At 39.2% G+C, this 11,764-nt stretch overlaps 1 protein-coding gene across 1 annotated transcript in view; it reads right to left on the bottom strand.

Moving 5' to 3' along the window:
- Positions 1-11,764, bottom strand: part of tbc1d2b (TBC1 domain family, member 2B) — a 20,360-nt gene that overhangs the window by 5,913 nt on the left and 2,683 nt on the right. The window contains 3 exon segments of the mRNA XM_037683679.1: positions 3,776-4,014; positions 4,099-4,250; positions 6,419-6,593. Coding sequence (XP_037539607.1) covers positions 3,776-4,014; positions 4,099-4,250; positions 6,419-6,593 — 566 coding nt within the window.

Here is an 11,764-nt window from a genome sequence, read left to right as displayed (position 1 = left end):
ATATATATATATATATATATATATATATATATATATATATATATATAGAGAGAGAGAGAGAGAGAGAGAGAGAGAGAGAGAGAGAGAATATAAAAAATAAAAGCAGACATTTTGAAAGAGTGATTTATGGACAATCTTATAAAAGATACTGGTAGTGTTTCCAGCAATCTTGCTCATCATGTGAATGTTTATGAAGCATTCACATTACTGTGATCCATTTTTCTTCCATACGTTTTTTGGCGCATTTCTTGTCCCACAGTTTTCAAGCTATTTCAACAAATCATAAATCAAAACGTTCAGCTCCTTCAGGACAATCCTGCCATGACTTCTGGTATTGGTGCAACTTTAACTTTTTGAAATATTTAGCTTTTCTCTCTTTTTTTTCTCATAGAAAATGAATTGAGCTCATTTTACATCCTTCAAATCTTTAGATCTGTTTACAACCTTTTACTGCTCCTTTCACATTTTGTTCTGCTTCAGCTTCTTTGCGCAAATTGTAACTTTTTTCCAGCTACTTTCAGCTAATTTCAGCTTGTTATGATCCTTTCAGATTATTTCTACAAGTTTCAGCTTTGTCTACTATTTTAGCTACTATAAATATAATTACTATAATATTATAATATAAATTATCTCTTATAAATGAGTCCTCGAGGCTCAGTTGGATTAACCTGTCTAAATAAAGGTTGAAATAATTTGTTAATTTAAGTTTTTTTCAGCTAATTCCACATTTTTTGCACTCATTTCAACTTTTTCCAACCTAATTCAACAAAAATATGTTCTCTCCACTTTTAGCAAATATGTGTTCTATCTGCTCTCTTCTGTTAACTTAGGCTTCTTCTTCCATTTCAGCAAGTTCTTCAGTAATTTCAGCTGTTTCTCAGCAAGTTCTTCAGTAATAAACATTCACACTGCATTTTTGCAGGAAATGCAATTTCTCCAGTGTAATTTATGTTGGATTTGTTTCTGAGAGAACCAGATTTATACAAGACTCATAAGTGGATTCCTATGTTGAATTAGCTTTGAGCAGCAGGGTTCGTTTCAACACAAACAGTTATTTTCAGAGATAAACAGAGAAACTTTTCTATCATCCACACCGTGCCATAAAAACATTAAAGCAAAAAAATTAACATGGCCGCTCAACCTTAGCAAACACAAAAATGTCTATAACTTATAACTTTATATAACTAACTTAGATGATGAGCTAAAGTTAGATGTAATAGATAGGAAGAAATAAGAAACCTATAATTATTTTGTATGAATTCCTCACATTTTTATCAGTCATTATAAATATAAAGCTGTGTATGTATGTATGTGTGTGTGTGTGTGTGTGGGGGGGGGGGGGGGGGGGGGGGGGGCGTGGGGGGGGGGGGGGGTAGAACTATCAACTGAACATTTGTCTCTTTCTAGTAACACTCCTGACCAGTTTGACCAATCGTCTTTCAAAAAAAAGGAGAACAGAGAGAAATGGGAAGAGGTGCCAGAGCTGTGATCGTCTACAGAACTACAGTTCCTCATTACGAGCTGAAGCATGACTAATCGTATACGGTCTTCCTGTGTCAGTGAGAAAATAAGAAACTAAACTCAGGCACTCGGTCTGACACCACAACCTCAGGCTGACACTTCATTTTCTAAAAACATGAGTAATTTACTCATTTATTTTGATTACATGTGACACTAAAGTGTTCACATCAAACTACAACTGGAGGACTTCATGCTGAGAGCTGAAGGACTTCACTGACATTAGTGAAGTCACTGAACTATTAAAGTGGAAACAAGCAGAACAGTAGCTAAAACCTAAAAAGAACATATCCATAGCTAAAAGCTAAAATTAGCAACAGTTAAAAGCTACAGTGCCATGCGAAAGTATTCGGCCCCTTGAACTTTTCAACCTTTTGCCACATTTCAGGCTTCAAACAAAGATATAAAATTTTAATTTTTTGTGAAGAATCAACAACAAGTGGGACACAATCGTGAAGTGGAATGAAATTTATTGGATGTGTCAAACTTTTTTAACAAATAAAAAACTGAAAAGTGGGGCGTGCAATATTATTGGGCCCCTTTACTTTCAGTGCAGCAAACTCACTCCAGAAGTTCAGTGAGGATCTATGAATGATCCAATGTTGTCCCAAATGACTGATGATGATAAATAGAATCCACCTGTGTGTAATCAAGTCTCCGTATAAATGCACCTGCTCTGTGAGTCTCAGGGTTCTGTTCAAAGCGCAGAGAGCATCATGAAGACCAAGGAACACACCAGGCAGGTCCGAGATACTGTTGTGGAGAAGTTTAAAGCCGGATTTGGATACAAAAAGATTTTCCAAGCTTTAAACATCTCAAGGAGCACTGTGCAAGCAATCATATTGAAATGGAAGGAGTATCAGACCACTGCAAATCTACCAAGACCCGGCCGTCCCTCTAAACTTTCATCTCGAACAAGGAGAAGACTGATCAGAGATGCAGCCAAGAGGCCCATGATCACTCTGGATGAACTGCAGAGATCTACAGCTGAGGTGGAAGAGTCTGTCCATAGGACAACAATCAGTCGTACACTGCACAAATCTGGCCTTTATGGAAGAGTGGCAAGAAGAAAGACATTTCTCAAAGATATCCATAAAAAGTTGTTTAAAGTTTGTCACAAGCACCTGGGAGACACCAAACATGTGGAAGAAGGTGCTCTGCTCACATGAAACCAAAATCCAACTGTTTGGCCACAATGCAAAACGATAAGTTTGTTTGGCGTAAAAGCAACACAGCTCATCACCCTGAACACACCATCCCCACTGTCAAACACGGTGGTGGCAGCATCATGGTTTGGGCCTGCTTTTCATCAGCAGGGACAGGGAAGATGGTCAGAATTGATGGGAAGATGGATGGGGCCAAATACAGGAACATTCTGGAAGAAAACCTGTTTGAGTCTGCAAGAGACCTGAGACTGGGACGGAGATTTATCTTCCAACAAGACAATGATCCAAAACATAAAGACACATCTACAATGGAATGGTTCACCAATAAACGTATCCAGGTGTTGGAATGGCCAAGTCAAAGTCCAGACCTGAATCCAATTTAGAATCTGTGGAAAGAGCTGAAGACTGCTGTTCACAAACGCTCTCCATCCAACCTCACTGAGCTCGAGCTGTTTTACAAGGAAGAATGGGCAAGAATTTCAGTGTCTCCATGTTCAACACTGATGGAGACAAACCCCAAGAGACTTGCAGCTGGAACTGCAGCAAAAGGCGGCGCTACAAAGTATTAACGCAAAGGGGACGAATAATATTACATACCCCACTTTTCATTTTTTATTTGTTAAAAAAGTTTGACACATCCAATAAATTTCATTCCACTTCACGATTGTGTCCCACTTGTTGTTGATTCTTCGCAAAAAAATTAAAATTTTATGTCTTTATGTTTGAAGCCTGAAATGTGGCAAAAGGTTGAAAAGTTCATGGGGGCCGAATACTTTCGCAAGGCACTGTAAATGGAGCATAAGAAGACAAAAATAAAGTATCCTGAAGCATATTTCAGAGAAAAAGGTTTTTGTACAGTGAGAATTGAACAGATCTCAACGTATTTATATGTAGAAAACTTTGCAAATAAATCTAAATAATTTTAAAAGTATAAAAGTTACAAATACTAAAAGTCATAGAACACTATTATATAACTTTATAAATATTACAAAGTATGCAGAAGTAGTTTGACTGCAAAAATTATACAAACAAAAAGGAAAACAACGTGATGCTGACTCAGCACTCACCGTCGTAAGGACAAGTGAGCGTACCTTCTGGCTGGCCAGCTTCTCTCGCAGCTGGACTTGCTCCTGCTGCATCTGGCTCAGTTCTTCTTGTTGGCTCTGCAGTCGAAGCTGCAGGTCCGAAGGCTTGCTGCCGTTACACTCCGCCGCAGAGTTCTCAGAACTGCGCCCAAACCTCCCCGTTCCCTTCACGTCTCGAAGCGAGGACCTCTTGGGCCGTGAGGAGGTGCGCACAAAATCGAAAGTGAACGCCGATCCGAAGGAATCTGAGGGAGGAGAGGCGTGTGTGTGTGAGATCATCAGGGAGGAAGGTTAGGTGGAGTAATGAACTCTGAGGAGGCAGAGCCTACGTCTGTGTGAGCTGAGGAGAGTCTTCTGTTCAGGGAAGTCCTTGGGTGGAGGATTGATCATCTCCCACTCCTCTGAGCTGCTGTTGTTGGTGTAAAACACACTGCGTCTGTTCTCGCCCGCTCTGCCGGGCCGCAGAGACGACATGGTGTTTCTAGAAACAAACACAAACAAAGGTGAAACCAGTTCGATCTCACGGACAGATACCTGATGCTGTGGAACAAATTAAATACAAAAACAACTAGAGAAATTAGATTTCCTGCAAAAATGCAGTGTGAAGGCTTATTGCTGAAGAACTTGCAGAGAAACAGCTGAAATTTGCTAAAAATAAAAATAGGCTGAAATATAGCTAAAATGGAAGAACAAGCCTAAATTACTAGAAGAAAGAAGAAAGAACATGTATTTGCTGAAACAGGTTTAAATAAGCAGAAATGACCACAAAAATTAGGAAATTAGCTTAAAAAAGGCTGAAATTAGCAAAAAGTAGCTGAAAATGCAGAAAGAAGCCTAAACTACCAGAAGGAAGTAGAAGGAGCTGAAATAAGCCAAGAAATGTGGAATTAGCTGAAAAGGCTAAACTTTACATAAAACAGTAGCAGAGAAACCTGAAACTAGCAGAAATATGTTAAAAGGAGCATAAAAAGCTGAAATTAGCAGAAAGAAGTTAATTAGGCTGAAATAAGCAGAAATGAGCAGAAGAAAGATGACATTAGCAGAAAAAAGCTGAAATTGGCCAAAAAAAGCAGTTGAAAAGTATAAAAAGCAGAAAGAATTTCAAATTACCAGAAGGAAGTGGAGAGAGCACATTTTTGCTGGATTAGGCTGATGAATGTTGAAATGAGTGCAAAAAATGTGGAATTGGCTGAAAACGCTGAAATTAGCATAAAAACAGCTAAACAGCCACTGAAACATGCAGAAATAAGCTGAAAGAAGTTACAAGAAGCACAAAAGTGTTGTAGTTAGCAAAAATAATCTGAAAGGAGGAAACAGCTGAAAAATCTGATTTTATTTTTTAATTTGCAGAAGAATGAATGAAAGAAGCCGAAGCAGAACAGAATGTGAAAGGAGCAATAAAAGGTTGTAAACATATCTAAAGATTTTGAAGGATGTAAAATGAGCTCAATTCATTTTCTATGAGAAAAAAAAAGTGGCAAAAAAAAGTCTAAATATTGTTGCACCAATACCAAAAGTCATAGCAGGATTGTCCTGAAAGAGCTGAACGTTTTGATTTATGATTTGTTGAAATTAGGGATGCACAATACTGGATTTTTGGCCGATATCAGATATGTTAAAACTCATTTGGCCGATAACCGATAGATTTTCTTTCCCTAGACCAACTTACAGAGACTACATAACTTTCTCTGCTGTGGAATTAAAAGACATTATTCTGCGTGGTGTCTGTCAGTCTGGCCTGCTGCCAAATGCAGATGTCAAAAAAGGGGCTGAAAATGATGCAACACTTCAACTTGGATTATGTTTAATGTCAAATTTATTCATGCCATTTACTCTAACACAATGACAACACTCAAACAGTGCAAATTAGTAAATTTTCACAAATCTAAACTCAACAGCGCACGTTATGTCATAACGTTGTGCTGGCGCTGCAGACATCTTTGTCACTGGGTTGCCATACAAAAACAGCATGGAATGGTCTATGTCTGATATTTAACTTTATCGCTAACATTGGCCGATACCATGCCGATAATATTGTGCATCCCAAGCTACCGCTCGCCATCTGGCACGCCAACCGTTTCTATAAAGGTTTTGTGTGGCGCGTTAGCAATTTGAGGATAAGTTGGAGATGACTCTCAGCTACTTCCACACCAAATTTGAGCTCAACATCTGTAGACTGTGTTGTGTTCAGATGCAGCATCTTAATCGGAGCTGACTACAAAGGTTAACCAGTTGGAGACATAATCCAATGATTACTTTGAGTTTTATTAAAATACATCCATTTGAGATATTTTGCTGACAGACAAACACACACAGATCCATGCTCACCCGCCTCTCATGGCAGTAGAGGATAATTACGTGGACACAGCACTTTAAAAAGCTGTTCTACGGATTTAAAGACGAACGCTAAATGAAAGTGAACCAGTCAAAGTACAAACCACAACAGGAGCGTCCCATTTTGAGTGTTACATGTGTTTTATGTTCTAAAAGAGGAACTTTTCACAGCTGGCTGGTAAACAACAAGTGGACTCTGGAGTTAACCACTTCCTCTGCTGCAAACAGCCTCAGGAAGAAGAAGCAAAAGGTAGTTTTATTCCCTTAACGCAGCTCAGTGGTGGTTGTCTACAAATGTAGGTACGAGTCTTTTACCTGAGCTCGGTGCCAAAGTTTTTCAGCGAAAAGTTGATGGGGTTCGCATTCGCAGCAGACGGCCCTCTGGCAGACTGGATCCCCACCATCCCACCAGGATTTAACTCCGTCTCCATGGCGAAGTCGCTCCGGACCTTCTCCAGGTTTTCACTTTGGTTCTCATTGATGACTGAATCTGGAAAAACACCAACACATTACACTTAACGCGACGACAGCGCGGCAAGGCCTCCACTTAATCAACCGGTTGTCTGAAGAGGTTCCTGAACAACAGCAGCGTGCCAAGAACAGAGGGTTTTAATTCACAACCAGCTTTCTAACCACCTTACAGCACATCTGGAACCAGATATTTTGATTCAGAGTGAAATTAGCTCGGAAAGTGAAACATTTAGCCAAATCGTGTGCCGTTTCACCAGTAAGATAAAACCACTGAGCATCAACACAGCTGCTTGACTGGAACATTAAAGACCAGAGTCTCTGATAAAACCTTCAAGGTAGAAGACAATTAAAAACCCTTCATGGTCTTTTTAGGCTTTCACTGTCTGATAACAGACGCTCCACGACCGTGGCTACAGTATGAATACAAACTTTACACATGATCGTGTTGTTATTAAGTTGAAGAGTTGATTTGTGTCAAAGTAGACTTTATCCAACAGGGTGCGATTTCACAGGACTCTCCAACATGTCATCACAGCTCACAAGCTAAAGGTCAAAGTCTACGAGGCTGAGAAAACACAGACGAAGACAAAAGTATGCACAGGAACTAAATATAAAACACTTTACAAGTTTGAGCTAAACACACAATAACAACCCAAGATAAAATAAAGCTAGTTTCTGATATAATTAACTAAAAGCAATGGATGGATTGTGAAAATGGAACGAAAAGAACGAACACGATGTTCAAGAGAACGCAACAAGATCGCAAACAAAACTCAGAGCGGAGGTCAGCGGCTCAGGAAGCATTTAAAGCTCAACGTGTGACGTCGCCTCAACAGATGTTCTCATGACATCAGCTGGATCTTATGAGTTGTGTTATTCAGACAAAACTAAAAATCAAAAATAGGAAAAATCAGTGAAAACTTCAATTTCTGTAAAGGTTTTTTTTTTTTCATCACCGTAGACAAGGTGGAGGACGTTTGTTGCTCATGTCGTTGTGTGTGTTTTCTTTGTCTTTATCTCATGAAGCAGAGGACAGGCTTTAATTAAACTCAAACTAATCATCTACAACTTATTAACGTTCAAGATGGCCACCTCAGCACAGACCTGAGCTCTACGTCAGTCACTTTTATAGATACCGTTATGTGTTGGCAGCTGTCACCCTCATGATGTACTCTGAGAAATCGTCTCTTGCCGTCTCAAACAGCAAAAATGTGACGCTAATAATTTGAAAAGATAAAAAAACAACAATGTTCATCTAGTTAATAAAGCTTCTCTTTCCATGCCAACAAAACACAACATAAAAATTAACATAGAACAGTGTTACTGCCAGTAGAGCATCCTGTGCTCCAGCATCAACGTGTGGCATGGAGGCTGCACAGCTGCAGAAAGAAAAGCTTTGCAGAGAGTGGTGAAGGCTGCACAGATGTTGGAGTCAGCCTCTCCACCATCACAGACATCTACACCTCTAGATGCAGGAAGAGGGCCACCTGCATCATGAAGGACCCCACTCACCCAGCACACACACTTTTTGCCCCGCTCCCCTCAGGAAGGAGGTTGAGGAGCATTAAGTGTAGAACCACTAGACTGAGGAACAGCTTCTACCCTGAAGCTGTTAGACTCGTGAATCAAGGAAAATCACTGTAATGCCACTTTAATTGGTGATATGTCACTTATCTGTGCTGCTGATTATCCATGCTGCTGATTTCTTGCCTTTAAACTGCTGTATATATCCACCTGCTCGCTACAGGCTCATGTTCAGGCTGCTGTTTAACATACCGTATTATTTTACATTATTATTGTTTAGCATATATATCTTAGATTCTTGTATACGGTTTCTATTTTATACTTTATATTTTTTGCCATTTTGGAGTGTAACTGGGACCTTGAGTACACAGTTTTGTTCCACCTCATGTACCACATGTGATGCAAATGACAATAAAGAACCTTGAACTTCAATTTTAGAAGCCTGTTAGTATTAACTGGAACAATACACATTCTGTATGTCTTTATTTGTGTTTAAACTCACATTTTGTATGTTCCTTTATTTTTAAAATTGCTGCACATCTTCAGCGTGCTTTTATTTTTTGTTGTCTACAGAGGTAAATGTCAAAAATCCAAACCCGGGGCAACAAATGTATTGTCACATCATTAAGTAAGCAGCTGCTGTTACTTTTTACAGTGATAGAAAAACAACAACTGAGCTGATCATAAATTATATATAATTACTAATTATAATGTGCTAATAATTACTGAGCACTCACAGCTGAGAATGCCAACAAGCACATTGTCGACCTTTTTCCTCCGAACAACAAAAGTTATTTTCTACCTGCTCTACAAGCTCATGCTCAGAAAAGATTTCACGAGAACGCCAAAAACCATCTGCACTTGTTAGTTCTTCAAATGTACACCTGAGCATCTGAAAGTAAAAATGTGTGAAACATCCAGTGGGCGTACAAAAACCACTGCCGCACCACAAATACACATTCAAAATAAAAGTAAAACTGTTCGGTGTGTAAACTGGTGTAGAAAAGCCTTTCGTGTGGCTAAACTTCCATTTCAATAAATCGACGATGGTGACAATTTCTTAAAACGCATCAATTACAATAAAAAAAAATTCAAATTTATCAGTAAACATTTATGCCTTAAAAACTACCGTGTTTTTCACCGTATATGTCACACCTTTTTGCATAAATTTGCAAGTCCTGCGATTTATACACCGAAGCGACTAATACACGTTTTCCCTCCATATTTATAAACCTATTTTAGCTCAGATCTGACGATTTCATTCATTCTGACATGGAAAATATTGAGCACTACCATTTTCAACCACTAGAGGGCCCTCAAGCAATATGGCAAGCCAAGTGTCTCATTAATAGGTCAAAGTGGCTATTAATGAGACACTTGGCTTGCCATACAAAGCCACCTTGGTCTCACTCCTGAACTCCTGGAGCAAAGGTCAAATCAGCTGAATGTCACCACGCCACCCACCAGGCGAAATGCAGCTGATTTGACCATTAAAGTGCATTTATTAAGGAAAAGTTAAACTGAGACACATTTAATATAATTTCAAGCAAACAATTGTTTTTAAAGTGTTAATCATGTTAAATTCTTGTTAAAGTCCTCCCGTGCACGCTCCTGCGGCCGCCATTTTGGCAGCCAATCACATTTAGGCACAACACCGGCCCACGTTTCCAGGTGGTCAGCGGAGACGCATAATAGATGCGACATACGGCAAAGCGACGTATTTATGTTTTTTTCCCACTTTATTAGACATATTTGGACTGATGCGACTTTGACGGCGGAAAATACGGTAATTTAAAATCACTTTTAATCTTTATTGACCAGTATGATGCAGCACATAAAGAATGCCATCTATATGTCTTGAAAGTAAAATAATATTAGCATTTTTTCATTACCTGCCACCAAACATTTAGAGCTGGGTGATGGTCTGTGTGTATTAGCAAATTTCATGAACCATTTTGCTGATTTACTTGAATCATTCAGGAAATCATCACTGGATGAACGTCTACGAATTATGAAAGGAGTCAACCTAACGCAAGATGGCCGACACAGCTACAGCTAATCAACCTGAGACGACACATACACGGCTATAAATCAGTCAGTTTTACAGATATCGAGTTAAAATGTGATTTGGCATTAGCTGAGTTACTTCCAACACTTACTGTGAGTGACATCAGACTGTGCACGATCTTGTGATATCACGTGAGATTGCACAGAACTGATCAACAAAAGGTTTGGACAAGGATTGGAGGAGGTTTGACTCACGTGAGACTTTTTTATGCACATGCAGACTGTTAGACTAAACAGCCCCTATACTGAGATAACATGTCGATAACTCAGGTATGTTCCCTTTTGAGGACAAACATGTGGAAAAACTCTTTGGAAAAGAAAACGTAAGATATCTCGCGCGTGTGTGTGTGTCAGAAAACAGGAAAAGACACAGGATCCACAGCTCAGCTCCCTCAGCTGAAAAACACAAGAACAAGATGAAAAGTCCCCAAACTGCTTGCAGCTTTGAAGAAAACTGAATCTGGACCTCGACATGTCCGGAGTTTGTGAGGAATTTACATTTATGGTCATTTGAATAGTCTTTATTTAAATCACGTTGCTTACAAAATCTTATCTTTATTAGAATTATTCAGGTGAAAGCACAGACAGCCTCACAATAACACCCAGTCATTGAAACAAAGAATATGAAAAGTTTACAACGCACCACACTGAAACTTACTACAATTAGCAAATGAACAGCCAGAGATAAGCGAGCTGATCCGTTTTCATATCAAACTAAAGACCTAACAATCCTTAACTGACATATCCACCTTATTCCTGGGGGCACTACTGTCAAAATGATGATGAGTAAAACTTCCTGTCAGACAGGAAGTAGCAGTAAGAATTGGTTAACCATGGTAGTGGAGCACGGACCGCGGTTTATTTGGAAATAATTTGCATTCAGTTTAGCAGATAAAACACCGTTTTTGTTTTGTTCACATTTATTTAACAACTGTAAAGTTTACTAAAATAGCCGTGCTGAGTTCAGGTACCTGTTGTGTTCACAGCTGCACGAACAACCAGACTAAACTAAGTTACTTGCTACAACAACTGAGTTTTGAACACAGACCCAAAACAAAAAGTGTTCCTGTGAAAAGAGGTATAGTTTCCATCTCCTACCTACAGATGAAGAATTATGAATTATGGCTGTAAAATGTGAACTTGAAGAGACCACCCAAAACACTGTATGTGTGCTCATTTCACTTTGTTGACAAACGGCTGACAGAGGAAAACCTGCATCCTACTTTGTGTCTGGACTACGATAAACCACCGGAGAAGAGACGGCAGAACCTGAGAAGGATTGAAAACAGTGACGAGAACGTCGGGTATAATTTCAAGTGTATGGAGGTCACAGCAATATAGAATTTGTTCGCCTTCAGTTTTATGATTTTCTCTGCAATTACTCAAGCTCAGTGATGGAAGACTTTAAGGCTTTGGCTGCTTTAAGGTAAATAAGATGGTGTCCCACCTCTTTTAACAAAATGCCACCGACCTTATTATTGTGTAGATACTGAAACACCTCAGAGCCTTTCAGGTTGTACATCGCTTCACCATCAGAAAAATAAAGTCAATGAAGCAGCTAAATACGCTAGCGTAAGCAGCTAAATACGCTAGCGTAAG

Source organism: Nematolebias whitei, chromosome 10 (genome assembly GCF_014905685.2).
Source record: "Nematolebias whitei isolate Nwh7 chromosome 10, NemWhi1, whole genome shotgun sequence".
Lineage (NCBI taxonomy): Eukaryota > Metazoa > Chordata > Actinopteri > Cyprinodontiformes > Rivulidae > Nematolebias > Nematolebias whitei.
The sequence above is the reverse complement of the archived record's forward strand: the minus strand, read 5'-3'. Positions and strand labels throughout refer to the sequence as shown.